This window comes from Bufo gargarizans, chromosome 6, assembly GCF_014858855.1.
Source record: "Bufo gargarizans isolate SCDJY-AF-19 chromosome 6, ASM1485885v1, whole genome shotgun sequence".
Lineage (NCBI taxonomy): Eukaryota > Metazoa > Chordata > Amphibia > Anura > Bufonidae > Bufo > Bufo gargarizans.
The window spans coordinates 106,108,089-106,124,019 of NC_058085.1; the positions used below are offsets into that span (position 1 = coordinate 106,108,089).

General features: G+C 50.5%; 1 protein-coding gene across 4 annotated transcripts in view; it reads right to left on the minus strand.

Moving 5' to 3' along the window:
• The window catches only part of TRMT1L (tRNA methyltransferase 1 like), a 44,677-nt gene that overhangs the window by 16,590 nt on the left and 12,156 nt on the right, over positions 1-15,931 (minus strand). Inside the window, exons 4-13 of one of the 4 annotated variants that reach the window (XM_044296964.1) lie at positions 11,871-11,993; positions 11,012-11,074; positions 10,204-10,317; positions 10,028-10,089; positions 8,488-8,620; positions 2,256-2,367; positions 1,074-1,153; positions 601-847; positions 302-514; positions 34-224 (exon numbers count right to left, since the gene is read on the minus strand). In XM_044296964.1, coding sequence (XP_044152899.1) covers positions 34-224; positions 302-514; positions 601-847; positions 1,074-1,153; positions 2,256-2,367; positions 8,488-8,620; positions 10,028-10,089; positions 10,204-10,317; positions 11,012-11,074; positions 11,871-11,993 — 1,338 coding nt within the window. Of the gene's footprint in view, positions 1-33; positions 225-301; positions 515-600; positions 848-1,073; positions 1,154-2,255; positions 2,368-8,487; positions 8,621-10,027; positions 10,090-10,203; positions 10,318-11,011; positions 11,114-11,870; positions 12,012-15,931 lie in introns of all 4 variants that reach the window. The other 3 variants (XM_044296962.1, XM_044296963.1, XM_044296960.1) reach the window with 3 other exon arrangements.

Consider the following 15,931-nt stretch of genomic DNA (forward strand, 5'->3'; position numbering starts at 1 on the left):
TAGTGGTATATGGTGACAGGTGCCCTTTGTTACCTTCTATCATGTTCCCCTCCTTCTGAAAGATTCGTTCCTCACACCAATGGCAGTGAATCACATTATTAATCATCTTTGTACTTTCATCAGCTAGAGAGGGACCTCTTAGGACACGGACTATCACCAACACAAAGTGCTCAAGAGCCACTGAGAGCAGAACTTCAATGCCTTTATTACATCGAGCAGCAGCCCTAATTGAACAAATATACTGTATTAGCGAGGTTTCTAGGCTACTGCAGAACACAGCATTGAAGCACCTACCACCCACCTTGCTACGGCTGAGAGGACCACTCGAGCTGCTAGCTCCTTGTAGTACTCAGTCCTGATGATGTTGCAGCCATAATGGCGCTTTGCCACATGCACCGTCTTGGCATACAGAGAGCTGGTGTCAGTTGACGTCACAGATACAATGCCCAAGTTCCGGACGTTACGGAAAGCTGCATCCAAATAGTTCACAGACGTGCCAAAGGGATCCAAGTGTCTGCAGAGAAGCGTAAACAAGATACTGAACTACAGCATCAACCACAAAAATGAATCACTAAAGGCTTATGAAAAGTAATCATTTACATGAAATCAAACGCCCGCATGTGCATCAAGACGTTGGCATCCATCTGAGTAACTTCTATGGTGCCCTCAAAGTCTTCGTCTTTTATTTCACACTCTGCTTCATCAGTCTTGTCAATCTTCATGACTGCCCTAATTTTGTTAAGGTGGCAATTTCCTTGGATCACAGCTACTGAGCTGTCACTGATGTCATTAAGGGTGACCTTAACGGAACCCCGAAGGTGCTTTGCCCACTGCAATCCCATAATGCCTGCAAATACAAACAATGCTTTTATACAGTATATGGCAAACAATGTAATCCCATAGACTGACCGCAGTGGTAAGGAGGAGCTATTGTTCTCAGTTTTCACCTGTGTGTGATCCAGTTCACAGGAAGTGAACTGGATCACACGCCGTCTACTGTTCAGCAGGTTAGCAATCAGTAAAGAAAAAAATATTCAGTTTTTTTTTACCACAATCACCATCTACGACCATACCTGTGGAACTAAAGGCATCCAGACACTCCAAAGGTTTCCTCTCTTCTGTCAGTACCGCAAGAGCACAAAATATCAGCTGCCTGGATGAAAGCAGACACATATTTATATCCTGAAAACAAAAGCATGCTGCCATTCTGCCATCATTTAAAATGGTACTCCCATCTTGTACTGTTATAACATATCCCATGCCATAGCATTATAATCTATGGGGGACCGACCTCTAGGACCAAGTCGATAATAGGAACAATGAGACATAGGTCCTTGTGACTTATTCCCTGCACAGTAGTGCCCCAGGCTTAACAAGCACCCCTGCGGTTTCATTTTGAGGGCTGGTGGGGGGTCCCAGAAGTTGGATCTCCAATGATCAGCAAGTGATGGCATTTCCTAACAATATTCTACTACTCAGAAAGGGAGAATCCCCTTTAAAAGATGGCTGTCCAACAAGAAAATGTGAGGAGCGCTGCAGTCACTGTCTCCGTCCACTACACACTGGATGAAGCCGTTTAGTTCCAGAAATACTGGAGATCAGCTGATCAGTGGGAGGGTGGGGTGTCAGAGCCCCGCAGATCAGATAGTGATGGATAGACCATCAATTGTAGAGGGATGGACAATCCCATTAAAGACTGAGGCTACTTTCACAGTAGCATTTTAGTTTTTCGGTATTGAGATCCGTCATAGGGGCTCAATAATGGGGGGGGGGGGGGGGGGGGGGGGGAAGCTTCGATTTTGTCCACATTCATTGTTAATGGGGAGAAAACTTAACAGAACGGAACGCTCCAAAATACATTCCATTCAGTTGCGTTCCCATAGCGCAACATGTTGTAGTTTGCTTTCCGTCCTAGGATGCGGAGAAAGGCGGATCTGGCATGACCCCCAATGAAAGTCAATGGGGACAGATCAGTTTTCTCCGACAATAGAAATCGGATCCGTCCCCCATTGAGTTTCAATGGACTTCATGACGGATCAGTCTTGACACTGTTAAAGATATGAACGGATCCGTTTGTTTTAACAGATGCAGAATGTTGTACAATCCGTAACAGAAGCGTTTTTTGCTGAACCCTGCCGGATCCAGTTAAAACGCTAGTGTGCCCGACTCAGGTCAGAAATTCGTTGTGACAGCAGGTATCTCTAGAACCCCCCCCCCCAAGCGTCACGCTCGAAGAGGTATGAAAATCTTCTCACCTGTTCGTTTTCATTACAGGATTAAAAAAAGTACCAGATTTCTGTGGAGTGTCAGAATTAGGCAGAATCTGTACCTCAGTGTTGGACTCCTGTAAAATTTCTTGAGGTGTACCTGCAGTGTGGAATAAAATTACATAAATGAAAAAGACTTCTGTGAAAAAAGGAGATTTTTGTATAACTTACCAGTTAAATCTCTTTCTCGCTCTTCCTTGGGGGACACAGACCTTGGGTATAGCTCAGCTCCCTAGGAGGCGTGACACTAAGTAAAACTGTTAAGCCCCTCCTCCATCAGCTATACCCTCAGCCTGGAGATAGAGGCTACCAGTTGCGTGTCCAAGTAGTGAAAGGATAACAACCAATAACGGAAACAACCAGCCAGCAACCCAACGGGTCGCCAGACCATAACCCTGTAACCAAACACAGAAGGGTGGGTGCTGTGTCCCCCAAGGAAGAGCGAGAAAGAGATTTAACTGGTAAGTTATACAAAAATCTCCTTTTCTCGCCCATTTTCCTTGGGGGACACAGACCTTGGGACGTTCAAGAGCAGTCCAAGAAGGGAGGGACCAAAACCAGGCGGCCCAAAGCAGCATCCGCTGATGCATGCGTATGCACCCTATAGAACTTTGTGAAGTGTGCAGAGAGGACCAAGTGGCTGCTTTGCACAACTGTTCAGCCGAGGCCCGATGCCTCTGCGCCCAGGAAGCTCCGACTGCTCTGGTGGAATGAGCAGTGACGCCGAAAGGCGGAGGTCTGCCCTTGGCTCGATAAGCCTCAGACACCGCCAGTTTAATGAAACGGGCAATAGCCACCTTGGAGACCGCCAACCCTTTGCGCGAACCCTCCGGAACCACAAACAGGGAGTCCGTGCGCCGAAAGGACCCGGAGACCTCCAAGTAAATCCTCAACGCCCTGACCACATCCAGACGGTGCAGTTCCCGTTCTCTGGGGTGGGAAGGAGAGGGACAGAGCGACGGAAGGACGATGTCCTCATTGATGTGAAAGGCGGAGACCACCTTTGGCAGGAAAGTCGGGACAGGCCGAAGCACAACCTTATCCTGGTGGAAGATCAGGAAAGGTTCGGAGCAAGAAAGAGCCGCTAACTCCGACACCCGTCGGAGAGACGTGACGGCCACAAGAAAGATGACCTTGCAGGACAGAAGGCGAAGGGAGACCTCCCGTAAAGGCTCGAAGGGGGCTGATTGGAGCGACGAGAGCACCACATTCAGGTCCCAGGAAGGAACTGGAGGGCGGTACGGCGGAACAGAGTGAGCCACCCCTTGTAAAAAGGTCTTAATTGGCCCTAGAGGGGCCAGGGGACGCTGGAGAAGAATAGACAGCGCCGAAATCTGACCCTTCAGAGAACTGAGGCACAGCCCCAGGTCCAGACCCGACTGGAGGAAGGACAGGATTGTGGGAAGAGAAAACCGGAGAGGTGGGATGCTCCGGGACTCACAGAACCCCAGATAGGACCTCCAAACCCGATAGTAGATCCTAGAGGATACGGGCTTACGAGCCCGGATCATGGTGCGGACTACGTCCGCGGAGAAACCCCGTCGCGTTAAGACGGCGGTCTCAATAGCCACGCCGTCAAACGTAGCGAGCCTAAATGCTCGTGGAAGATCGGTCCCTGAGAGAGAAGGTCTTCCCTGAAGGGCAGTGGCCACGGTGCGTCTGCCAACAGCAACATTAGGTCGGCGTACCAAGACCGGCGGGGCCAATCCGGGGCGATTAGAATCGCGGGGACGCCCTCTGCCGCGATCCTCCGAAGAACCCGTGGCAGGAGGGGAAAAGGAGGAAAGACGTACAGAAGGGAGAATTCGCGCCACGGAAGGACGAGCGCGTCGGCGCCGTATGCCTTCGGGTCCCGTGCCCTGGCCAGGTATAGGGGGACCTTGTGGTTGAATTTGGAGGCCATGAGGTCCACGTCGGGGCGACCCCAGCGAAGACAAAGGGCTTCGAACACCTCTGGGTGCAGGGACCATTCTCCCGGGTCGATGGTGGACCGGCTGAGGAAATCCGCCGCCCAGTTGTCCACCCCCGGGATGTAAATCGCAGATAAGGCCGGCACGTGCGTCTCCGCCCAGATGAGAATGAGGGTCACCTCTTGCATCGCTGCAGCGCTGCGAGTGCCTCCCTGATGGTTTATGTATGCCACAGCCGTGGCATTGTCCGATTGGATCCGAACAGGGTGGCCCCTCAGCAGATGGGTCCAGTGTCTGAGGGACAGAAGAATCGCCCTCAGTTCCAGAATATTGATTGGAAGTCTGGACTCCGATAGAGACCAAACGCCCTGGACGGACCGGGGAGGGAAAACCCACCCCCACCCCCGTAAGCTGGCATCTGTGGTAATCACCAGCCAGTTCAGTGGAAGGAAGGACTTCCCCCTTAGAGGGATATGCAACCACCAGCCGAGGGAAGCCCGAGCCAGGGGAGGCAGAAGAAAGGTCCTGTCCAGACTCCTCGGTGATTTGTCCCAGGCCGACAGAATTGCCCTCTGAAAGGTGCGGGATCGGAATTGTGCGAACGGCACCGCTTCGAAACAGGCAACCATCTTTCCCAACAACCGCATGCTGGATCTGAGGGAAGGGTGGTGATGACGGAGGAGACTGCGAACCGACCCGCGAAGGGCCAGACGCTTGTCCGACGGAAGGCGGACCTCCGCCAACTCTGTATCCAGGAGCATCCCCAGGAAGATCAGCCGTCTGGAGGGGGTAAGGGAAGATTTGGGGTGGTTGATAATCCAACCGAACCGCGTCAGGGTCTCCAGAGTGAGTTCCACACTGCGGGATGTCTGAGAGAAGGAGGGTGCCTTGACCAGGATGTCGTCCAAGTATGGGAGAAGAAAAACACTTCTTGAACGTAGAAGGGCCAAGACAGGGGCCAGGACCTTGGTGAACACTCGAGGAGCCGTCGCCAGACCAAAGGGAAGGGCGACGAATTGGAAGTGATCGTCCCCCACCGCGAAGCGCAGGAAGCGGTGATGACATGGAGCAACCGGAACGTGGAGGTATGCATCCTGAATGTCGATTGAGGCCATGAAATCCCCTCTTTCCAGGGAGGCCACTGCGGACCTGAGAGACTCCATCCGGAATCTCTGCAGTCGGAGAAAACGGTTCAGGCGTTTTAGGTCCAAGATCGGACGCACTGAGCCTTCCTTCTTGGGAACCACAAAGAGGTTCGAGTAGAACCCCCTGAACCTTTCCGTCGGAGGCACGGGGGCGACGACACCCTTGTCCATTAGAGAGTGAATGGCCGCGAAGAAGGCGGCCACTCGTACGGGATCTCGCGGAGGACGGGATCGGAAGAAACGGTCTGGCGGAATGGACGCAAATTCGATTTTGTATCCGCAAGATACAATCTCGAGCGCCCATGCGTCTGAGATGTGGGCCCGCCATACGTTCCTGAATAGGAGAAGGCGGCCCCCCACCCGGGTGGGTGGGGGCGCACCTTCAGGCAGAGGGCTGCTGGCCTGTGGGAGCCCGTGCAGGCTGGGACTTGCGCCAGGTAGGTTGCGTCCGAAAAAAAACCGGCTTCTTGCGTCTATCCTGGGCTGGGCCAGAGGAAGAAGAACTGGCCGCGGGTCTAGACCCGGTGGGGTTGCGAAAGGACCGAAAACGGGACGAACCAGCGCGACCACGGGGGGCGCCCATTGGCCTGGACTGGGGGAGGTGAGTACTCTTCCCACCCGTGGCCTCTGATATAAGTTCGTCCAGACGGGTTCCGAACAGGCGGGAACCCGTGAATGGTAGGCCGGCCAAAGAGCGTTTGGAAGCGGCGTCCGCCGCCCAAACCTTCAGCCAGAGTTCCCTCCTGACAGAAACTGCCAGGGCAGAGGAACGGGCAATGACGGCACCCGCATCAAGGGAGGCCTCACAGACGAATTTTCCGGCCTGAACAATTAGTTGGGCTAAGGAACGGAGGTCCTGAACAGGGACGTCCGACCCTAACTCCCGTTCCAGTTGCAAACCCCATTCAGAGACCGCTTTGCCAACCCAGGCGGAGGCAAAGACCGGTCTAAGGGCCGAACCAGAGGCAGTAAATATGGCCTTGGAGAGGGATTCCGTACGACGGTCCTCAACAGACTGGAGGGAAGATCCGTCCTGTACAGGAATAGTAGTGCTTTTGGACAGGCGAGCCACGGGAGGATCAACCTTAGGCGGGGATGTCCACGTGGTCACAGAATCCGCTGGAAAGGGATAACAAATGTCCAGCTTTTTGGGTGTAATAAAGCGGACGTTAGGCCGAGTCCAAGCCTTGGATACCACAGAAGAAAAATCAGCGTGAATGGGAAAAACCTTGGAGGCCTGTTTGGGGCGGAGAAAGGACACGCCGGCCTGTTCAGAGCTGGGGGGGTCATCGTGTAGCTGAAAGGTATCACGGATGCTAGTGACAAGATGCCCCACCGCGGACGCCAATTTGGACGGAAGCTCTGAGTCCATGTCCACGTCCGAATCCGCCAGTTCTCCCTCAGAAAGCGTATCCCTTTGAGAGGATAGACTTGACTGAGCTCGCACGCATGGCGGAGAGAGCGAAGCATCTGGAGAAGATGTGCGCTCAACCCTTGAACGTATCTGAGTATGCCGGGCCCTGGAAGATTCGCTGGGAGGCAGGGAACCAGTGGGGGCGGCAGAAACGGTAGTCCCAGCGGGTGCGACAGGGATTGTGGCAGCCTGCGGGAGAGGCGGTCTATCCACGAGACGGCCCACTACGTGTGTAAGGCTTTCCACCGCCTGAGACAGAGACCTAGCCCAGTCAGGGGGTTCAGAGGCACCGGGGGGCGCAGCGGGAAGCGGGCCCTGCACCGGGGCCTGACATGCAAGGCAATGCGGCTCAGATTGCCCACGCGGAAAAAGTTCCTTACAGGCGGTACAGGCATGGTACCAGGGTTTGGGGGCACCTGTGGGATCTGACATGCTGAAGTGTGGTTGTACTCTAATATAGAGACCACAAAGGGTTATAGCAGCTATGACCAGGAGGGTTAGGAGAGGGTTAACTGTCCTACCAGTGCCTCAGAAGAACGTCAGGAGATGGCCCAGATCAGCAGCAGCAGCAGCAGAGAAGCAGTGAACAGCAGTGAGCAGCAGAGAGCGCCCACAGAAGCCGAGCGATGTACACAGGAGGTTAGAGTCCCCCACCGTGTCCCAGCTTCCTGTCAGGAGTGAGGAAGCGCGGGAAACCTCAGCAGAAAGCACGGGGAACAAGCTCCGCCCCCTCCAGCGCTTGAAATGTCTCCTGTGAAGGAGAACGTAGCTCCGCCCCCAAAATGACGCGCGCGTAAGCCCCGCCCCCTGCCGGGCCCGCTAAGCCCCGCCCCCCGTTCTCGGCGGGAAGGGGGAGAGAGAGAAGAGAAAAATGGAGTCAGCCCTGAATGAGGGGGAGAAAGATAGCAGCGTGGGGGGGGAACGGCGTGGGGGTGCTGAGGATGCTGCTGTGCTGCATTGTCCTGCAGATGAGCGCCCAGAGGGGTAGATGCTGCAGATAGGGACGGGGTATGGGCTGGAATAGCCATCTCACCGTCCGACGTCTTCACCCTCAGTCCTTTCCAGCAGGGTCGCCCCTTCAGCCACTGGCACCGCAGTGGCAGGAAGCTGGAAGAGGGGCTTGGCGTGCGGGCGACCCCCTAGCTGGCGGGATGTAGGGGAGCCATTGCTGCCCAGATCCTCCTATTGCTTCTGTGGGGGAGGCAGCAGTGCAGATAAGTTGGCACTGGCGCAGCTCAACCCCGGGAGAGCAGAGAGGTCTAATGCGTCTCTGGTATCCCTAGGAAAAAATAAAATAACAAAATTAGAAGAAAAAGTAAAAATAACAAGGAGAAAACAGCCCTGCAGTAGCAGGGAGTGTCTTGCCTCCTTGGACACTAAGCTAAAACTGGTAGCCTCTATCTCCAGGCTGAGGGTATAGCTAATGGAGGAGGGGCTTAACAGTTTTACTTAGTGTCACGCCTCCTAGGGAGCTGAGCTATACCCAAGGTCTGTGTCCCCCAAGGAAAATGGGCGAGAAATTCTGATACTGGCAAGTGCCACTATAGAACACAGAATTTGGGCATGCGCCAGAAATGCTAGTGAATGGAGCATGTGTGGGATCTCATGGGACCAGAGGATGATGTTCCCCTTACAAGAGAACATCAATCAAGATGCAGGAAAGGAGGGGGGGGGGGGGTTGTAGGCGGAGAAGGATATAAATAAATCATGTCTACAATATTCCTATGTATACAGCCAGCAGAGTTATTTACCATACAATGATGTTGTTTTGGTCTCCCCTTTCTCGACATGTCGCTTTACGTGCCTTATCATTTCTGTTCTTCTTCGGGCCACAGCTTCAGAGCAGATAATACAATGGTAATGAGCGCTCATCTTACCAGGCATCTGAAACAACAAGGAAAGTAATGGGCAAATCATGAGGACCAAATCACATGATTTGGCTGATATTCCGTAACTTAAAAATGATCAAATACAATTAGTCTCGTGTGGTGAAAAATGTGAGGCCGGGTTTACACGTTTAGGTTTTCTATGCCGTTTTTGAAGCAGAGGCAAGAAACTGATCATATTCTATAAATCACAGCACTCAATTCCAGAGATCACTATATTTGAAAAAAATAAAATAAAAAATTATTCCATCCGCAAAGTACACATTTATTGTTAGTGGTCATGTGTACCTTATATTTGAAAAAAGTTCTTATTCCATCCATAAAGATATCTGGTATTGAGTGCCGGGATTTATAGAATTTGATTTCACATGGGCTACACCCCATCACTGAGCACCATACTATTAATACAAATGAGGGGCCAACCAATTTTTGTTCTTTCAAGAAACTGATCATAAACCAAGGACACATATAAAAAAGGAAACGCTGAGCTGCAACCTCTTTGAATTCACTCGGGTCCACCGTAAATCCAGCCCGAAAGGGTTATTCCATCCATTAACATTTTATCACCTATCCACAGGACTCCCACCATTCATTAGAAAAGGGGACCCCTGTCCACACTCTCTACCCTTCAGCACCTCTGGAGCAAGTTGAATGAAGCAGTGGGTAAAGGGTGGGCACTGATATGCCATACAACTTTGATTTCATCTATGATTAAAATAATGGAAACCTAACCGGGGAACAAACAGACCACCTTATGCCCTCCTTTTCATCTGCTGATACACCAGCTGTCAGACTCAATTTCTGCCATCCAAGATGGCCTCTTCTCAGACTGCCTGAAGCACACTGTGCATTGGTCATCCAAGACATGTCCTGCTGCCCTTAGATTGGCCAGTACCGCTCATGGACAAGCAGGAAAGGGTCTTGGACTGCCGATGCATAAAAAGGGAGGGCCAGCAGTTATTTGTGTCAAGATTAACACTTATCCCCTATCCACAGGATAGGAGATAAGCATCTGATCTGTGAGGGTCCACTCATGGCAACCCCCACAAATACCAAGAACAGGTGTCCAGATTTCTCTGAATAAATGGAGCGGCGGTTAAGCACATGTTCCCCAGCTCCATTCATTCTCAATAGGACTGCCAGAAGTAGGCGAGCGCTGTACTTGGCTACTTTTAGTATTCCCATAGATAATGAATGGAGCGGCACGCATGCTCCACCACCACTACGTTCCTTCAGGGGTATCAGGACCCTGTTCTCCAGATTGGTGGGGGTCCTAGCTGTCAGTCCACCGCTAAGTAGATGCCTATCCAGTATATGGTGAATAGGGAATAGGTTTTTTTATCCTGGCATAAACCCCTTTATCTTCTGGATAGACTACAAAAAGTCAAGATAAAACATGCATTACCTCGTTTTCATTTTGCGGTGTAGTCTGTACGCAGGGTAAACAACAGATGCACATTCTGTAGCCTGAACAGGGAAAAAAGGTTTTTAAATAAAAACAAGTTGCGAAAAATGGATGGTTCACTTACAAATCTAGACAGAAACATAGAACTGCAATGGGGACAGTCTGCGAACACTCACCTTCAAATTCAACAGAGACTTTCCAGTGTAGGTTCTGCAGGTGTCTAAGGAGCTTATTGATATGACAGGACCTGAATCTGTGCTCAGGACACAAAGGGCAAGGTTTCTTGTCGCCTACATTGAACGAGAGGTGCACAGGAAAAGATAAAAACGGATTTGATGAATAACTTCAACTTGTAAATATTTTCTATCACATAGGGTTAATACCATTAAAGGGGTAATCCCAGCTCTAACTTTTGGGGACAAATGCAATATTAGTCAATATTTAAAAAAAAGGTTTATGAAAAACCCCTCTTTTAGAGCTGCTCCACCCTCTCTGTTGAGCTGCAGCCATGATGCAATGTACTGGTTGTAGCAGTGACCTCTCATATATCACTGCAGTCAGTCACAGGACTCAGCAGTGCATGGTACAGTGACTGGCTGCAGCTATATTCGGGATGTTATCTTGGCAGTCAAAACATTACATCACAGCTGCAGCCTGGTAGCGAGGACAGAACACTGGTGCGGGATCAGAGGGGTCTTCGGAAGGAGAGTTTAAGGTTTTTATTATTTAAACTACCTTCCTGCAGATTGTGTCCCCCTCAAAGATGGAACCCTATACATATGCTCTACTGGACCATAGCGAACAGAAGCAGCAAGCCATCAGTCTGGCAGACTCTGTCGTCCACAAATTACATTAACAGCCTTTCATTTAATGAGACGTCATTTGCTGCAGAGAACCATCAGGTGAAGGGGGGGCCTGGAAGCTGGAACCGTAGTGGCGACCCAATCATGGTGGTATTAAAAACCCAAGAAAACAAAAACTTACCATCAGTTTGTTCAGCTAAAGCTTCTAAGTGAGAAAGTTCCTGCTGGATAGATATGTGCTTTCCTGAAACACAAAACAAGTGCAGTCGGTGGAGAGGACCACCTACGTGAAGCGATCATCATTCAAAATATAAACACAAGCACTAACGATTATTACTGCAAGTAACAGACAAATCTACAATACGATTGTTCATCTGTGCTGAAGGAGGCGATTCATACATGAGCTGAATGATATCCTATGGACGTACATTATAGCTGCCCGATGTCTGGCCAGCTCTAGGTAGTATCTAATTATTTGGCATTACAACGAGTGTGCATCAATTTACATGTGCAACTTCTACAATGCATCCAGCCCAGCCGCCTTCATTACCATCATCGTATTTCAACCAGCACAGAGGTATCTCCCAAGGAAAGAGAACCATCTCACCACCACCTTGTGGAAGAAGCTCCTTACACATCAAAATCAGACATTTTAACGAGCCATGGGACATGACAAGTGAAAATAGCAAAACCAAAATTGGCCATTTTCCCTAGTCATGCCCCAAAGATTGTTAAAGATTTTGAATCCCAGGGAGCCACTTCCACAAGGTGGTGCTAGCGAGCTGGTTCTCCTTCCTTGGGAGATACCTCTTTGCATATTGTTTTCACATGCAGCACTGCCAAGAAGTCTCCATACCATGAAGCACTTCCAGTAAGTCTCCATACAGGGCTGGTCTCTTTAAGGAGAGAAAGTGCCCTACCTGGAGAAGGCTTTGAGGCAGATTTCCCTACAGATGTTGCAGCCAAAACTACTCCCTCCTGCTGCAGGAAAATCTGCTTAAATTCAGAAGCAGAAAAAATATATAAATCGGCTTACAAACCTGCACTCTCTAAAACCAAGGGAACCTTCTCTCCATCCTCTGTACCAATTTTTTCCATGCAGGGGTCTCCACTCTGTAAGGGGTCTCCACTCTGTAAGGGGTCTCCACTCTGTAAGGGGTCTCCACTCTGTAAGGGGTCTCCTGAAATCCAAAGAAAGACTTCTCTAGATCCAGTACAAGAACAAACAAACCTTCATGAATTTAGGCAGGTCATGTACATTGAAAAGGCATCTGCCTAAGGACACTTGTGCCTTCTAAATGAATTGTACAATGGTTCTCAATGCACTGGATGCAGCGGTTGGGCCCAGCAGGAGTCATCGGTTTTGGCTTTTGCTAGGCAATTTTTTGCAGGCTGCTCGCCAGAATTGTTCAGGCGCAAGATGCTCCATCAAAAATACTGTCCATCCAGAGAGCTGATGGATCTTTGGTCACAGCAGGCTCCGATACCTTGCTGGGATCTCTACCCACGGCTCTCAGCAGAATGTGCGCGGCCTACTTAGATCAACCTCTGTCATTAACAGATTTAGAAGTGGTGCTTAAATCATTCCCAAATGAGAAAGCTGCCGGGTTAAGATGGACTACCGGTGGAGTTCTTAAATAAAATGAAGCACCCTTTTACTACCTCAGTTGCCATCAGTGTTCGACTCCCTTCAAAAAAGGAGAATTACCTGCTTCTATGAAGGAGGCAATAATGTTTGTATTGCCAAAACCCGGGAAAGACCCGACTCTACCCGATTCATATAGAACAATCTCCCTGTTAACATCTGATGTTAAGATTCTGGCGAAGGTCCTGGCAAACAGGCTACAAGCCGTAATCTCGACCATTATACATACTGGTTAAGCTGGTTTTTGCCTGACCTACTTCAATTAACCTTCGAAGGCTATTGCTTAATATCCAGAGGCAGTCGGAATCAGCAGGAAGTCGGGCTATACTATCCCTTGATGCCGCCAAATCCTTCAATAGTGTTGAATGGCACTACCTATGGGAGGTATTAAGAGTCATGGGATTTGGGGATACTTTTATTTCCTGGGTTCAATTACTATATTGCGACCCCAAAGCTAGGATCAGAGCCAATGGTGGTTCATCGGAAGCCTTTGAGTTGGGGAGGGGTACCCGTCAGGGATGCCAGCTATCCTCTCTTCTATTCGCCATTGCAATTGAGCTACTTGCACGCTTGCTTCGATCATCTAATAGAATTGTGGGGTTCCCAAAGGGAGTCAGAGAGGAACCTGTTATGCTCATATGTGGGGGATGTGGAGGGGTCGTTAGGCCCATTAATGTCCCTTATACAAGACTTGAGACCGGTCTGGTCTTCGTATAAACTGGGACAAGTCAATTCTGTTTCTGTTGGACCCGGCCCCGGCCCGCCTCTCCCTCCTGTCCACCCGTTTGCAGGTTGCTCACAGTTTAAAGTACTTGGGAATTGTGGTCTCATCGAATATTGGGCACTACGTGAAAAATAATGTGCATCCACTCCTAAACATCTGGAAAAAAAAATTATAAAATCAGTGCGTGGTGTAAACTCCCAATGTCTGAAATAGGTAGAAGTAAAATGATACTGTATTCCTAATCCACGGTTATATTTTATTTCCTCTCAGCTGCAGCAATTGAGGGATTGGGGGAGGACTCCTGTGGACAACACATCTGAGCGGCTGATAGCCCACATTATAGAAAATGAATCCCCTATAGGCTAACTAGAACATAGTGGTCTCTCTACCTCACCCTACACTTAATTTGATGTGCTAGGTTTGGTATAAATGTTGTGACTTGCTGTGTCTACAGGGCTTCACCCAGGTCACTCCTCTATGGAGAAATCCCCAGTTGCCCGAAATGTTTCACCTAAAGGGGTTCTCCCCATGGGGGCGGAAGGGTGTGGTGTTCCTCTATCAACTGCAAAGAGATGGCGTGTTTAAATCATTTGAACAATTCAGGAATGAGTTTGCCCTTCATCATACAGTCTTCTTTCAATTTTTGCAATTAAGACATGCATTTCAGGTACAAACAATCTGTCGCTTACATGTACAACAGTCCCATTGCTTCAGCAGATGTGGCTCCTCGAGTGGACGAATATCTCCCATATACAGGAATCTGTTTGTGAAATCTGTGAGGCATGACTCCTTTGTGGTCACACAAAAAAGGAGATTTTTGTGAAACTCACCTGTAAAATCTTTTTCTCGTCTTTTCCATTGGGGGACACAGACCATGGGTATAGCTTAGAGGTATTAGTAGGAGGGACACTATGCAAATGAAAGAGCTCCTCCTCCTCGGGCTATACCCCCCCGACTCCACCAGGAGGAACTCAGGCGTTGCACAAGCAGTAGGAGAAGGAGCAAGAAAAAATCATGGAAACCATCGGACCAAGCCATAAGGTCCAACCAGAAACAGAAAAACTGAACTAAAGACCCCTCCTGCAACAGGAATAATGGGTGGGAGCTGTGTCCCCCAATGGAAAAGACGAGAAAAAGATTTTACAGGTGAGTTTCACAAAAATCTCCTTTTCTCGTACTTTTTTCCATTGGGGGACACAGACCATGGGACGTCCAAAAGCAGTCCATGGGGTGGGAAAAAATATCAGCACCGCCAGGAGGAACGCCCAACGGTCAAACAGGAACCACAGCCTGCAAAACCCTGCGGCCAAAGCCGCATCAGCCGAAGCCAGTGAATGCAACTGACAAAAATTTGCAAAGGTATGCAAGGACGACCAGGTGGCCGCCGTACACAGCTGAGACGCAGAGGCACGATTGCGTCTTGCCCAGGAAGCCCCCTCCGCCCCAGTGGAGCGAGCGGCAATCCTAGCCGGGGGAACTCCACCACAAGCGTGACAAGCCGCGGAAATAGCCAAGCAGATCCAGAGCGCCAAGAACGGCGGACGGAAGCAGTAGCCGCGAGATACACCTTCAGGACCCGTACAACATCCAGGAAATGCAGAGTGCGTTTCTTGGGGTTAGCCGGAGAAGGACAAAAGAAAGGCAGGACAAGATCCTCATCAAGGTGGAAGGGAGAGACCACCCTGGGCAAAAAGGGGACTGGACGGAGCACAACTTAATCCTGGTGGAAAACCAGAAAGGCTCCTGACAGGAAAGAGCGGCCAGCTTCGACACCAGTCTGACTTAAAAGCTCGTGATGGGATGTGAACTCACAGCCACTGCATAATAGCCCAGAACTTTAATCACTACGCTATGTAGCTGTATCAGAAGCTATGGTCACAAGGAAGTCCAGATGAGAACAGTCAGAGAGACCCTCCTCAAAGGCTCGAAGGGGGCCGACTGCAGAGCGCGCAGAACCAAATTGAGATCCCAAGGAGACAAAGGGGGAACATACAGGGAACCGAATGCGCCACCCCCGAAGAAAGGTCACCACCGGACCCTTAAGAGCAAGGGACCTCTGACGGCCCGCGCCGAAACCTGACCTTACAGGGAACTAAGCGACAGTCCCTGCACAAGCCCAGACTGAAGAAAAAAGACAGTACCATCAAGATGGAAAACCGAAGGGGAGGGAACCCCGAACCCTCACAAAAGGACAGGAAGGCCATCCAGGTACGATAGTAAATCCGGGAGGAAGAAGACTTCCCCGGACTGATCATGGTCCTAACCACTGAATCCGAGAACCCCATCTTCATCAGGATGGCGGTTTCAACAGTCACGCCGGTAAACGAAGAGACCGCAAATTCCGGTGGAAGAACGGGCCCTGAGACAGTAGGTCCTGTCCGTCGGGAAGAGGCCATGAGGCGTCCGCCAGCAACCGAGCCACGTCCGAAAAACCACGCGCGGCGAGGCCACTCTGGGGTGATGAGAACGGTCGGAGTCCCTTCCGCCTCGAACTGGCGTAGACCCTTTGGTAGGAGAGGAAAACAGAGGAGGCTGAAGTCCTGCCACGGAGACACCTGCGCATCCATCCGTACGCCTCCGGATCTCGGGCGCGAGCCAGGACCACTGGGATCTTGTTGTTGAACCCGGACGCCATTAAGTCCACATCCGGACGGTCCCATCTGTGGCAGATTTCTTCGAACCCTTCTGGATGCAGAGACCACTCGCTTGGATCCACCGTGTTGTGGCTTAGA